The 15,051-nt window shown below is 45.2% G+C and overlaps 1 protein-coding gene across 2 annotated transcripts in view; it reads right to left on the reverse strand.

The window, feature by feature from the left end:
- FAM171A1 (family with sequence similarity 171 member A1) overlaps positions 1-15,051 on the reverse strand; it is a 335,845-nt gene that overhangs the window by 153,918 nt on the left and 166,876 nt on the right. Inside the window, exon 3 of one of the 2 annotated variants that reach the window (XM_030199965.1) lies at positions 6,692-6,809. The exons of the other annotated variant lie outside the window; for it this stretch is intronic. Within the exon in view, the coding sequence (XP_030055825.1) occupies positions 6,692-6,809 (118 nt within the window). The remainder of the gene's footprint in view (positions 1-6,691; positions 6,810-15,051) is intronic. 2 annotated transcript variants of the gene reach the window in all.

The raw sequence follows: 15,051 nt of genomic DNA on the forward strand, positions 1-15,051 counted from the left end.
TTCCTGTTATTTAAGTTTTTTTATTTCAGGGGATGGCACAGAGACAATTTTAAAGACTCTTTGATTGGGTTCCTTGAGAAAGCAAGTAGCAAAACATGGTCCATGTCAGGATCCAGGAACATAAGTACATAAGTAATGCCATACTGGGAAAAGACCAAGAGTCCATCGAGCCCAGCATCCTGTCCACGACAGCGGCCAATCCAGGCCAAGGGCACCTGGCAAGTTGACATAGGAAAATGTGGGAGAGAGGTTCTGGAAGCAAAATTTAGGCTCTTAGGTAGAAAGCTGAAATCCAGATCCTCCAGGGTAGCATTTTCTGAAATGCTACCTGTGCCACGCGCAGGGCCCAAGAGACAGGCAGAGCTCCAGAGTCTCAATGCGTGGATGAGACGATGGTGCAGGGAGGAGGGCTTTAGATTTGTTAGGAACTGGGCAACATTCTGGGGAAGGGGGAGCCTATTCCGAAAGGATGGGCTCCATCTTAACCAGAGTGGGACCAGGCTGCTGGCATCGGCGTTTAAGAAGGAGATAGAGCAGCTTTTAAACTAGAAATGGGGGGAAGGCCGACAGTCGCTCAAAAGAGCATGGTTCGGGATAAGGTATCTTTCAAAGATATCACCATAACAGGGAAGATAGAGTATCCTGATAGTGAGGTTGCAAAAGAGATTGTAGTAGATCGGGTATCTTTAAATAACAATAAAAATCAGACAAAAGATTGCCAATTAATACTGTCAAGTACTAAGCATGATGTACTTAGGAACAACAAACATAGTTTGAAATGTCTATATGCGAATGCCAGGAGCCTAAGAAATAAGATGGGGGAGTTAGAATATATTGCACTAAATGAAAAATTAGATATAATAGGCATCTCTGAGACCTGGTGGAAGGAGGATAACCAGTGGGACACTGTCATACCGGGGTACAAATTATATCGTAGTGATAGGGTGAATCGGATTGGTGGAGGGGTAGCATTGTATATTAACGAGAGCCTTGAATCAAATAGATTGAAAATTCTGCAGGAAGCAAAACACTCCTTGGAATCACTGTGGATTGAAATTCCATGTGCAAAGGGGAAAAGGATAGTGATAGGAGTGTACTACCGTCCGCCTGGCCAGGACGAACAGACGGATGCGGAAATGTTAAAGGAAATCAGGGACGCAAACAAACTGGGCAACACAATAATAATGGGGGATTTCAATTACCCGCATATAGACTGGGTTAATGTAACATCTGTACACGCAAGGGACATAAGATTTCTTGATGAAATCAAGGACAGCTTCATGGAACAGCTAGTTCAGGAGCCGACAAGAGAAGGAAAAATACTAGACTTAGTCCTTAGTGGTGCTCATGATCTAGTGCAGGGGGTAACGATACGAGGGCCGCTTGATAACAGTGATCATAATATGATCGGTTTTGATATTGGCATTGAAGGAAGTGAAACTAGGAAATCAAGTACGCTAGCGTTTAACTATAGAAAAGGTGATTACGACAAAATGAGAAAAATGGTGAAAAAAAGACTGAAAGGAGCAGCTCGCAGAGTAAAAAAACTTGCATCAGGCGTGGATGCTGTTTAAAAACACCATCCTGGAGGTTCAGGACAAATATATTCCACGTATTAGAAAAAAGGGAAAAAAGACTAAACGTCAGCCGGCGTGGCTAAACAGTAAGATAAAGGAAATCATTAGAGCCAAAAAACAATCCTTCAGAAAGTGGAGAAGAGAACCAACTGAAAGTAACAGGATAGATCATAAGGAATGCCAAGCCAAATGCAAAGCGGAGATAAGGAGGGCAAAAAAGGACTTTGAGAAGAAATTAGCGTTGGAAGCAAAAATACATAGTAAAAACTTTTTTAGATACATTAAAAGCAGGAAACCGGCCAAAGAGTCGGTTGGGCCGCTGGACGAAAATGGTGTTAAAGGGGCGATCAAGGAGGACAAAGCCGTAGCGGAGAAATTAAATGAATTCTTTGCTTCGGTCTTCACCGAGGAGGATTTGGGGGGGACACCGGTGCCGGAAAGAATATTTGAAGCGGGGGAGTCGGAGAAACTAAACAAATTCTCTGTAACCTTGGAGGATGTAATGGGTCAATTCAGCAAGCTGAAGAGTAGTAAATCACCGGGACCTGATGGTATTCATCCCAGAGTATTAATAGAACTAAAAAATGAACTTGCGGAGCTACTGTTAGAAATATGCAATCTGTCCCTAAAATCGAGTATAATACCGGAAGACTGGAGGGTAGCCAATGTTACTCCGATTTTTAAGAAAGGTTCCAGAGGAGATCCGGGAAATTATAGACCGGTGAGTCTGACGTCGGTGCCGGGCAAGATGGTGGAGGCTATTATTAAGAATAAAATTGCAGAGCATATACAAAAACATGGACTGATGAGACAAAGTCAGCACGGATTTAGTGAAGGGAAGTCTTGCCTCACCAATCTAATGCATTTTTTTGAGGGGGTAAGCAAACATGTGGACAATGGGGAGCCGGTTGATATTGTATATCTGGATTTTCAGAAGGCGTTTGACAAAGTGCCGCACGAAAGACTCCTGAAGAAATTGCAGAGTCATGGAATCGGAGGTAGGGTATTATTATGGATTAAGAACTGGTTGAAAGATAGGAAGCAGAGAGTAGGATTGCGTGGCCAGTATTCTCAGTGGAGGAGGGTAGTTAGTGGGGTCCCGCAGGGGTCTGTGCTGGGTCCGTTGCTTTTTAATGTATTTATAAATGACCTAGAGATGGGAATAACTAGTGAGGTAATTAAATTCGCCGATGACACAAAATTATTCAGGGTCGTCAAGTCGCAGGAGGAATGTGAACGATTACAGGAGGACCTTGCGAGACTGGGAGAATGGGCGTGCAAGTGGCAGATGAAGTTCAATGTTGACAAGTGCAAAGTGATGCATGTGGGTAAGAGGAACCCGAATTATAGCTACGTCTTGCAAGGTTCCGCGTTAGGAGTTACGGATCAAGAAAGGGATCTGGGTGTCGTCGTCGATGATACGCTGAAACCTTCTGCTCAGTGTGCTGCTGCGGCTAGGAAAGCGAATAGAATGTTGGGTGTTATTAGGAAGGGTATGGAGTCCAGGTGTGCGGATGTTATAATGCCGTTGTATCGCTCCATGGTGCGACCGCACCTGGAGTATTGTGTTCAGTACTGGTCTCCGTATCTCAAAAAAGATATAGTAGAATTGGAAAAGGTACAGCGAAGGGCGACGAAAATGATAGTGGGGATGGGACGACTTTCCTATGAAGAGAGGCTGAGAAGGCTAGGGCTTTTCAGCTTGGAGAAGAGACGGCTGAGGGGAGATATGATAGAAGTGTATAAAATAATGAGTGGAATGGATCGGGTGGATGTGAAGCGACTGTTCACGCTATCCAAAAATACTAGGACTAGAGGGCATGAGTTGAAGCTACAGTGTGGTAAATTTAAAACGAATCGGAGAAAATATTTCTTCACCCAACGTGTAATTAGACTCTGGAATTCATTGCCGGAGAACGTGGTACGGGCGGTTAGCTTGACGGAGTTTAAAAAGGGGTTAGATAGATTCCTAAAGGACAAGTCCATAGACCGCTATTAAATGGACTGGAAAAATTCCTCATTTTTAGGTATAACTTGTCTGGAATGTTTTTACGTTTGGGGAGCGTGCCAGGTGCCCTTGACCTGGATTGGCCACTGTCGGTGACAGGATGCTGGGCTAGATGGACCTTTGGTCTTTCCCAGTATGGCACTACTTATGTACTTATGTACTTATAAGTTTCCCAAACGTACAAACATTCTATACATGTTATTCCTGGAATTGTGGATTTTTCCCAAGTCCATTTAGTAGCGGTTTATGGACTTCTCCTTTAGGAAACCATCCAACCCCTTTTTAAACTCTGCTAAGCTAACCGCCTTCACCACTTTCTCCGGCAACGAATTCCAGAGTTTAATTATATGTTGGGTGAAGAAAAATTTTCTCCGATTTGTTTTAAATTTACTACACTGTAGTTTCATCGCATGCCCCCTAGTCCTAGTATTTTTGGAAAGCGTGAACAGATGCTTCACATCCACCTGTTCCACTCCACTCATTATTTTATATACCTCTATCATGTCTCCCCTCAGCCGTCTCTTCTCCAAACTGAATAGCCCTAGCCTCCTTAATCTTTCTTCATAGGGAAGACGTCCCATCCCTTTTAGTCCCATCATTTTAGTCGCCCTTCGCTGCACCTTTTCCAATTCTACTATATCTTTCTTGAGATGCGGCGACCAGAATTGAACACAATACTCAAGGTGCGGTCGCACCATGGAGCGATACAAAGGCATTATAACATCCTCACACCTGTTTTCCATACCTTTCCTAATAATACCCAACATTCTATTCGCTTTCCTAGTCGCAGCAGCACACTGAGCAGAAGGTTTCAGCGTATTATCGATGACGACACCCAGATCCCTTTCTTGGTCCGTAACTCCTAACGTGGCACCTTGCATGACGTAGCTATAATTCGGGTTCTTTTTTCCCACATGCATCACCTTGCACTTGCTCACATTAAATGTCATCTGCCATTTAGCCGCCCAGTCTCCCAGTCTCGTAAGGTCCTCTTGTAATTTTTCACAATCCTGTCGCGATTTAACAACTTTGAATAACTTTGTGTCATCAGCAAATTTAATTACCTCGCTAGTTACTCCCATCTCTAAATCATTTATAAATATATTAAAAAGCAGCGGTCCTAGCACGGACCCCTGAGGAACCCCACTAACTACCCTTCTCCATTGTGAATACTGACCATTTAACCCCACTCTCTGTTTCCTATCCTTCAACCAGTTTTTAATCCACAATAGGACATTTCCTCCTATCCCATGACCCTCCAATTTCCTCTGTAGCCTTTCATGAGGTACCTTGTCAAACGCCTTTTGAAAATCCAGATACACAATATCAACCGGTTCCCCTTTGTCCACATGTTTGTTTACTCCTTCAAAGAATTGAAGTAAATTTTTAAAATAAATAATTTTCTTTGAAGATTTTCTGAATATACAAATTAGCATGTTTATTGGCGGCATGAAGTTAATAAGTTGGTTTGCAATGATTATAGTTATGGGGACAGTTGACTGTTTGGTCAGTGGTAGTCCTTTGGAAGCCTATGAGCACAATACTCAAAATTTGAAAAACTTCTTATTTAAGGCACACAGTTCAGTTAAAAATGTATTATATGCAGCTATCTCCGTGGGGTTTTGTACGAACTGCATGTTATCTTTCAAAGAGTATTTGCAGTGTCCCTCTCTGCTGCTGCCCGGGTTGGCACTCCTCCAAAATGGCACCTACCCCCTAGAGGTAGTTGATAGTTTTGGAATAGATGGAATTTTCTATTGCTCATGTGATTGCTGCTTTGTTTTGTTTTATTATGAGTGTTTTTATTGTACCTTGCCTGGATTAAGGCAAAATAGAAATAGATAAATGAATAAAATAAATAAAGGAACACTTAGTACTGTGATTCTACATAATGTGAGGCCCAGAGAAAATTAGCACCTTCATCTCTGCTTCTTAAGCATTTCTTACTGTTAGGTGATTTCTTTGTTGTCTCATGCTTCCCATTGGTCGCAGAAGACAAACAAATGCAGTTCACCTACCAGAGAGGAACAAAAGGCTACTCTGCTTCATTTTCTGTGTAGCTGTAGGCAGGTCCAGCACTAGGCTGTCTTATGCCTAACCACCTATATAAATTTCCCATATCCTAAATACCAGCCCCAGCCAACACTTAACTCAGCTACAGGGACAAATGTCCTTATGTTGCTTATGCAGTCAAAATGTCCTTCCCATTTCTGCAAGAGCAACTTAACTCAATTGCTAGCACCTGGTAAAACACTTATTGATATTATTTATTTGTTTATTGGGATTTATTAACTGCCTTTATGAAGAGATTCATCCAAAGTGGTGTACAGCAGGTATAGTTTAACATAAAACTTAAATTTTGTTAACAGCATAACAATAGTAAAATAATCAAGAATAAGCATAAATACAATAAAAGAGTAAATTGAAACCTAATAATAGAACTATAGTGTTTTACTTGTTTTGCTTGTAATCCCCCAGACTTCTTTGACCCAATAAAAAATGGAAAGCCCTGGCCTGTCTATTGCTGAGCAGCTGCTTGGCTATCATTTGTATGGATTATGGAGTCCTGTGCCAAGCTCAATACCAGCAACAGCAGTCAGGAAATGCATTTTTCCAGCAGCTAAAAAAAGTGCTCTTTCAATTGTTATTGTAGTAATGCTGGAATGATATTTTTTGATGGATTTTGTCAATATTTTTACATTAAAATATACAACTGTGTCTCCACTGATACTATATTTTTTAGTTGGGGTCCTTGTGTGGGTCAAGTCATATATGCTTCTTGGGTTGATTTTTACTTGTACAAAGTCATTTTAGTATAAATCAAGACCAGGTCCCCGAGCCACACTGACCAAGCATTGTGCTCCCCAGCCAAGGAGACTCGCATCGGTGATAACCTCCACACGTTGCAGGGAGTCTAGTGAAACCCTCTGAAGGAGGAAAACAGGGCTGTCCCATTAATTCAGACTGGCTTTTGCCTTGGCAGAGCATGGCAAAAGGTGCTCAAAGTGTCAAACCAGGGTCCACCTAGACAAGAAAGCTGACTGTACAGGCCATATGTATGATCATGCCTAAGGCACCAAATCAAAAGCTGTAGGTGGTCCCAAACCTTGAAAGTCAGCAGCTTGCACAGCCTGCTTTCTGGGCCTATAGCTTTGCTGTCCAGTCTTCTGGAAGGAAAACCATCCCCCAAACCGTGTCGAAACGAACTCCAGATATTCCAGGACCTGGATAGGGAAGAGATACTTAGACTCAGTGTGTTTTTTCTAGTGAAAAAGGTGCTGGAACTCAAATGCCAGGCCATCCTTCAGGAATGGGGTGATCACTGAGAGACCCACTCCACAATAGCCAGGCCCCCTGCAACCAGTCACAGAATTTATGACAAGGCAGAATTGGTGTGTGGAGCCTAAGATCGTTCATTAAAACTTGGGGACAATGGAAAAGGTGCTGGTACTCAGTACCCCAAAGTACCCCCTCAAATAAGCCCTGCTTATACTTTATTAGATCTACTAGACCGCTCTAGCTGCCTGGGCAGAGCAGAGTGGTGCACATAACTAAAACAAAGAAAAAGGAAAGGAACTCCAATTACTGGCAGAAAAGATATATTATCACACAGAAGAAAACAGAGGAGAAATACATTCACACAAAGAAAAGTATAACACATTCATGCAAAGGAAAGTATAAAGAACACAGCCAGAACAACGGTTGATTCATCTAACCAACTGACAGCAATTTCTGGCTAATCCTGATTTCCAAAAGCTTGTCTGAAAAGCCAGGCTTTCAGGTTTATCTTAAAGTTTTTAAGGGATGGATCACCACAAAGAGAAAGAGGCAAAAGAGTTCCAAATACAAGGGGACAGGAAAAAGAAGACATGGTGGCTGGTTGTTTCTAGCTAGGCAAGTTTTGGACCTGGGAGGATGAGATGATGGTTGTTTAAAGAACGGAGGTCTCTTGCTGGTAAGTAGGGAATAGTAATTCATGAGAGATAGTCTGGTGTACCTAATCTAAAAGCGTTGAAAGTCAACAGAGCGATTTTGTAGGTAATTCAAAATTCTACAGAAAGCCAGTGATGTTGTTTAAGTAAGAGAGACATATGATCAAAGTGACCAGCATGACAGAGTAATCTGATAGCCATGTTCTGTAATGTTTGAAGTTTTTTGAGAGCAGAATGAAGTAGACTAGAATAGATAATGTTGCAATAGTCAAGACGTGAAGTAAAGAATGCAAGAATAAGTGCATGGAAATCATGATAAAAAGGTGATGGATAGTCTGCAGATGTCAAAAAGTGAAAAAATAGAGCTTGGACAAGTGTGAGAGATGTGTTGTGAAAAAGAGAGAGACGAGTCGAGAATTACCCCCAGATAACGAAAGTAGGAGACCAGAGAGATTGCCGACTCAAAAAGAGAAATAGGCGCAGAGGGAGGATTCACTGAGCTAGAGAACCAACAAGCCACAAGATGACAATTCAAATGATTCACCACCCAGCCCAGGCCCTCCAGGAGGACGACTACCTGAGAAGTGGACTCCCTAGCCTCTACTTCCGAGTCAGCCCGAATTAGTCACTCGTCCAGGTAGGGATGCACACAGATACCCTGATGCCTCATATGGGCTGCCACCATCACCATCACCTTGGAAAAGGTACATGGTGCCGTAGTGAATCCAAAGGGAAGGGCATAAACCTGAAAATGATGGGCAAACACAAAAAAGCAGAGAAACTGCTTGTGATGCTCCACAATGGGAATTGTCAGATAGGCCGCCTTGAGTTCCAAGGAAGTCAGGAACTCGCCCAGATGAAACTAGGTGATCACCATTTTAAGGTTTTCCATATGAAAGTACTGGACTCCCTCTAAATCCAGAATGAAACAAAAGGAGCCTCCTTTCTTTGGGGCCATGAAATAAATGGAATATCACCTAGTCCTTTTTCCGCTTCTGGGACCAGTTCCAGTGCACCCAGCTCGAAAAGATGATGCAGAGTAAGAATGACAGCCTGGTGCTTTAACTCTAGGCCACAGGGAGACACCAAAAAGGCACTGGGAACTGGGTGGGTGAGTTCCAGGGAGTACACTTTTCTGACCACCTCCAGAACCCACTGACCTGAAGTGATGTGGGCCCACTTGTGACAGAAGAGTAAAAACCAGCCCCCCAACTGAAACCACCACGGAGCCCAGCGTGTATTCATCGTGCAGGCCTGGTAACTCTGAGTCACCCGGTCTTTTTGAGGCTACAAAAGGAAGCCTGCTTATAGTAACATAGTAACATAGTAGATGACGGCAGAAAAACACCTGCACAGTCCATCCAGTCTGCCCAACAAGCACTCATGTGTGCTACTTTTTGTGTATATCCTACTTTGATTTGTACCTATGCTCTTTAGGGCACAGACCGTATAAGTCTGCCCAGCACTATCCCCGTCTCCCAACCACCAGCCCCGCCTCCCAACCACCGGCTCTGGCACAGACCGTATAAGTCTGCCCAGCACTATCCCCGCCTCCCACCACCGGCTCTGGCACAGACCGTATAAGTCTGCCCAGCACTATCCCCGCCTCCCACCACCGGCTCTGGCACCCTACCAGCACCCAAAGCCTGGGATGGCAAGTGCCGGACTGACTGAAAATGGCCCATCCCACTAGACCACTCTCGAGATACTGAGGAATGATGGGAACTTTTCTGTCTCAACTCAGGAAGCTGGAGAGGCTGAGTCTCCTCCACATCCTTCACTAATGTTTCCAGGTCCTCCCCAAAGAGCAAGAGCTTATGAAAGGGCAGTTGACTGTGGAGCTTCTTAGAGGCCGCATCCGCGACCCAATGATGAAACCACAGCCAGCAGTGGCTGATCACAGAGGCAGTCTCTGACCAGGGGGAAAGCTGTGTCAAATCATAAAAGATGTCCACTAGGAAGGCCATGCCAAACTCTAGGTGACAGACTTCTAGGGACTCTGGCAGCTGCTGCAGCTAACACAGCATAGTACACACCCCTAAGCAGTCCACACAGATGGTGGCCTGGACATCAGAAGAGCCAAAGGTAAAGGCCAGCTTGAACTGCTACCCCACCTGCTTGTGGTGGAGCACCTGGAGGGCAGAACACTCCCGCATGGGAACAGAAGTCTTCTTAGTGACCGCTGAGACCAAGGAATCCACTTTGCGGTACACCCAGTACCAATTCACCTCCTCAGGGGCAATCACATATATAGATGGTTCAAGGCCCTGGTCCCACAGAGAGCCCCATCCAAGGGATTCCCACTCTGCCTGCATCATGTGGGTGAGGGCCTCATGAAGTGGAAAATGCTTTGGGGGCACTGCCAAGCCCTCCAGCATAGTAGAAGGAGCCTTGAGAAGCCCAAGGGCCTCAGTAACATAATCAATGAGACGAGAGAGCTCCTGCTGGCGAAAGAGCCTCTTCCTCTTCTCTCTGAAGAATCTTCTGTTGCAAATCTAAATACAAAGGGAACTAAGGGTCTGTAAGAACTTTCAGATCCTCCAGGGACCACCTGGGGCCTCAGAAGCCCCTGGTGTCCTCTGCGGCATTTGACCTCTGGACCAGGGTTCTGGCTGGGACCCACCTGGCCCCAAATGACCTTAGCACTGGCCAAGCAACCAGCTTCTGTCTGCAAAGCTTGCTTTACCATCTGGGTTAAGCTCTGGAGCAAAAAACACCAGGGACGTTCCCCACAAGCGGACCCAGGATGGGTAGAAGAGAAAGACCCCCAATCCTCTAAGTCCCAAAGGGGTGTATGTGAGCCCTCTTGCTACACAGCAGTTGCAGCAGGAGAGAAAGAAGAAGACAACAAAATGACCACAGCTCCTGCCGAAGGCATCAGGGTCACAGTTCTTGATATTTCTGAGCTGGGAAGCTGAGACATGATTCTGGTGGCCCCCAACTCCCCTGGGACTGTTTCTGAAGTCATAGCTGGAAGCTCTGCCTGCATCATGTGGGTGAGGGCCTCATGAAGTGGAAAATGCTTTGGGGGCACTGCCAAGCCCTCCAGCATAGTAGAAGGAGCCTTGAGAAGCCCAAGGGCCTCAGTAACATAATCAATGAGACGAGAGAGCTCCTGCTGGCGAAAGAGCCTCTTCCTCTTCTCTCTGAAGAATCTTCTGTTGCAAATCTAAATACAAAGGGAACTAAGGGTCTGTAAGAACTTTCAGATCCTCCAGGGACCACCTGGGGCCTCAGAAGCCCCTGGTGTCCTCTGCGGCATTTGACCTCTGGACCAGGGTTCTGGCTGGGACCCACCTGGCCCCAAATGACCTTAGCACTGGCCAAGCAACCAGCTTCTGTCTGCAAAGCTTGCTTTACCATCTGGGTTAAGCTCTGGAGCAAAAAACACCAGGGACGTTCCCCACAAGCGGACCCAGGATGGGTAGAAGAGAAAGACCCCCAATCCTCTAAGTCCCAAAGGGGTGTATGTGAGCCCTCTTGCTACACAGCAGTTGCAGCAGGAGAGAAAGAAGAAGACAACAAAATGACCACAGCTCCTGCCGAAGGCATCAGGGTCACAGTTCTTGATATTTCTGAGCTGGGAAGCTGAGACATGATTCTGGTGGCCCCCAACTCCCCTGGGACTGTTTCTGAAGTCATAGCTGGAAGCTCTGCCTGCATCATGTGGGTGAGGGCCTCATGAAGTGGAAAATGCTTTGGGGGCACTGCCAAGCCCTCCAGCATAGTAGAAGGAGCCTTGAGAAGCCCAAGGGCCTCAGTAACATAATCAATGAGACGAGAGAGCTCCTGCTGGCGAAAGAGCCTCTTCCTCTTCTCTCTGAAGAATCTTCTGTTGCAAATCTAAATACAAAGGGAACTAAGGGTCTGTAAGAACTTTCAGATCCTCCAGGGACCACCTGGGGCCTCAGAAGCCCCTGGTGTCCTCTGCGGCATTTGACCTCTGGACCAGGGTTCTGGCTGGGACCCACCTGGCCCCAAATGACCTTAGCACTGGCCAAGCAACCAGCTTCTGTCTGCAAAGCTTGCTTTACCATCTGGGTTAAGCTCTGGAGCAAAAAACCCCAGGGACGTTCCCCACAAGCGGACCCAGGATGGGTAGAAGAGAAAGACCCCCAATCCTCTAAGTCCCAAAGGGGTGTATGTGAGCCCTCTTGCTACACAGCAGTTGCAGCAGGAGAGAAAGAAGAAGACAACAAAATGACCACAGCTCCTGCCGAAGGCATCAGGGTCACAGTTCTTGATATTTCTGAGCTGGGAAGCTGAGACATGACTCTGGTGGCCCCCAACTCCCCTGGGACTGTTTCTGAAGTCATAGCTGGAAGCTGTAATAAGCTGCTGGCTCTTCCAGGCAGGAGAGCACTTGCTGGCAAGCATGCATGGCCATATGGCCAGCGCGTGCAGGTCTGCCTGAGTGCTCAAGTTGACTATGGGCCAGGGTTCCTGTGTCCCTCTGCTCACTGCTGTGCTTTTTTTTTTTTTTTTTTGAAAAGGCAAACCTTGCCTTTTCTTTCTTTCTTAAAATTCACTTAGCTTTATTCCTCAAACAGGAGAACAAAGCTAAACAAGGCAGGTCAATTTGTTTGGTTGTTTTTTTTTTTGCGTGGCAGCTGCAGTGGGAGCCCAGAGGAAAACACCCAAACAGGGTGTACAGGCTAGAAGGGGCCCACAGGGCTGAGCCAATGCCGCACCCAGTGGACGCTAAAAAGCGTAACTGAGGACAGTGGAATCAAGCTCCATACTAAACCAGGTCCAGTCCAGGGACTGGGTTACCTGGGAGTGACCATTAGGCTGAACCTCGTTGTGTATTCATAGCCAGCAGACTGGGGAGCTAGGCCATGGACCAGGAGCACCAGTTAGAACAACCTACCACCTGCTAGAGGTAGTGAAAATACTGGAGTTTTCCACTGAGCACCAGCAGGTTATATTGATGAGTTCACTGGAAAAGATCAGTTTTTCTCTACCTCCATCTGCCGGTAGAAGAGGATAACACTCACTTGTTCAAAACGATGCAGCCAGATGACAAGGAAATCACAATTGACACATTTCTGTGATTTACATGGGTAAATGCTAATCTTTGCACATATAGATGTTTCTAAAATAACATGGCTGCCACTGGCAGTAGTCCCGCACCAAGCGCACACCATTTCCGGAGTAAAAAGAAAACCCCCGGAAATGGCTAGTGTGGCGGTAAACTGGCGATAATCGGGAATCGCTGCACACTGTCTGTTTACCACAGAGTTAGTGCCACAGTCCTTATCGTCACCTCAATGGGTGGCGGTAAGAGCTCACTGCCGCATGGCCACATGGTGAGAGTTATCTCACCGCATGGCCATTTGTTTTGGGTTTTACTGGCTGTGGGAAAAAGGGCCCTGGTGCGCAGGAAAAACAGCCCCCGCTGCCAGCACAGGGCCCTTTTTCCCACAGCTTAGTAAAAGGACCCCTTGATGAGTTGTATTAACCTTAAACCTACATCACTTGGAGCAGGAACAACAGAGGTAAACTGCCCTGCTAGACTAAGGAAAGGCATGTTTGTCCTGACTGGATTTCTGCCATGTGGGAGGGGACTTCCCTCCTGAAAGAGGAGGGGAGAGTTCTGTGTTTCAGGGAAGCTTTAGAGGCTGACTTCACAGTAGCATTACTGACAGCAGGATCACTGTGGGTGTGTTTACTTAAAGCTTGCTGAGCAGGCTTTGAAGAACAGTGCTTCTTTCTTCCTTTCTGTTTATCTCGTGCTATCCTGTGGTTGTGCCCGGTGGAAGTCAAGCAGGATAAGAGGAAGTAGTGGGGTTGGAGCGATGGTCGCAATTTTGCAGGCCTTGCATTCCAGACCCCCACCCCTTCACTGCTATGGGAAAGACTGTTGTGGCTTGCTAAGCAGCAGTAACCTATCACTAGACCATAACCTATCACTAGAGACTCAAGCGAAATCCACCATAAAGAAAATGTTTCTCTCAATGTGGAAACTCAAACGCATAAAACCATTCTTCCCGAGGGAAATATTTTGTAACCTGTTACAGTCCATAGTACTAAGCCACACAGATTACTGTAATGGAATCTATGCGGGATGCAAGGATCAAATCAAAAAGAAACTTCAGACCACCCAAAACACAGCAGCCAGGCTTATATTTGGAAAAACACGCTTTGACAGTGCCAAACCACTCAGAGAAAAATTGCACTGGCTACCAATCAAAGAATGTATCACTTTCAAAATCTGCATGACTGTTCATAAAATTATTTACGGAGAGGCACCGGGATACATGACAGACCTCATCGACCTGCCAACCAGAAACACTACAAAAGCTGCACGATAATACCTAAACCTCCACTACCCAAGCAGCACAGGACTCAAATACAAATCCACCTATGCAACCAGCTTTTCCTACCTAAGCACACAAACTATGGAACGCATTGCCAAAAGCAGTAAAAACTACGTTCGACCACCTAAATTTTCAGAAAGCACTAAAGACAGACCTGTTCATAAGAGCATACCCCACGACCCAACATAAAAATGACTGTTCACTTGCGACACAATGCAACCAAAGACCGTAACGAACATTACCTGACTCTTCTTCCCCCTTTTCCTCTCTAAGCTCCCCCAACTGTGCCTACCATACATGTACCTCATTCTGCAAATTGGTGGGAAAATGTGGGATACAAATGCTACAAATAATTCTACCACAATATCACTTTGTATTCATTCATATCATGTATTTGTTCAGACCGTAATTGGCAACGCCATTAACGGTTATATGTAAGCCACATTGAACCTGCAAAAGGTGGGAAAATGTGGGATACAAATGTAACAAATAATAATAATTTGTTTTAAACTTTCTTGCAGTCTCCTGTGTTTAGGGTTGAGGGAAGGAGTGAGGGACTGAAGAGGAAGCAGTCAGCACAGAAAAAGACAAACAAACTTGGGGGTGCTGTGAAGAGAGCTACTTGACATAGCTGTGGATAAAAAGGACTGAAGGGGCACTGAGTTATTTCTCTGTTCTCTACGCTGTACCCACTCATAATGACCAGACATTTCTTACCTCTTCTCAAGGTTATGGCTGGGGATGGGTGATCAATGGGGGAATAAAAATTTGAATGTTAGACTCAAATCAAAAGGTTTCTGGCTCTGAAAAGGGTAGGGGGTGATTATTAGAGAGAATACAGTAATTATATTATCATCATTGTTTTCTTCTATGAAAGGATGTTAATAAAGCTGTGGTCTTATTATGCCAAAGATGTTATATATTTGATTGTTTTTGGGAAGGGTGGTGACTCTGAATGCCCCATGCTATTGCTTAAAGTTAGGACAGCTATGTAAGCGGTCCACCTATAAAGTTATCCAGACAGCAGCTGAATCTCACTCACCCCACCCCCATCCCCACTCGAATGCTTCAGCCCCTTTTCAACTCATATAGATTCACTTTATCTGTAGAAGTCAATACATAGCCAAAATTTAATCTGTTTGCTGGCAGCAAATTTTGAAAACAAAGCACATGCAGCTAGCAACCAAAGTTGACTGAGTAAGTGCTTCTGAATA

The sequence above is a fragment of the Microcaecilia unicolor genome, chromosome 1, assembly GCF_901765095.1.
Source record: "Microcaecilia unicolor chromosome 1, aMicUni1.1, whole genome shotgun sequence".
Lineage (NCBI taxonomy): Eukaryota > Metazoa > Chordata > Amphibia > Gymnophiona > Siphonopidae > Microcaecilia > Microcaecilia unicolor.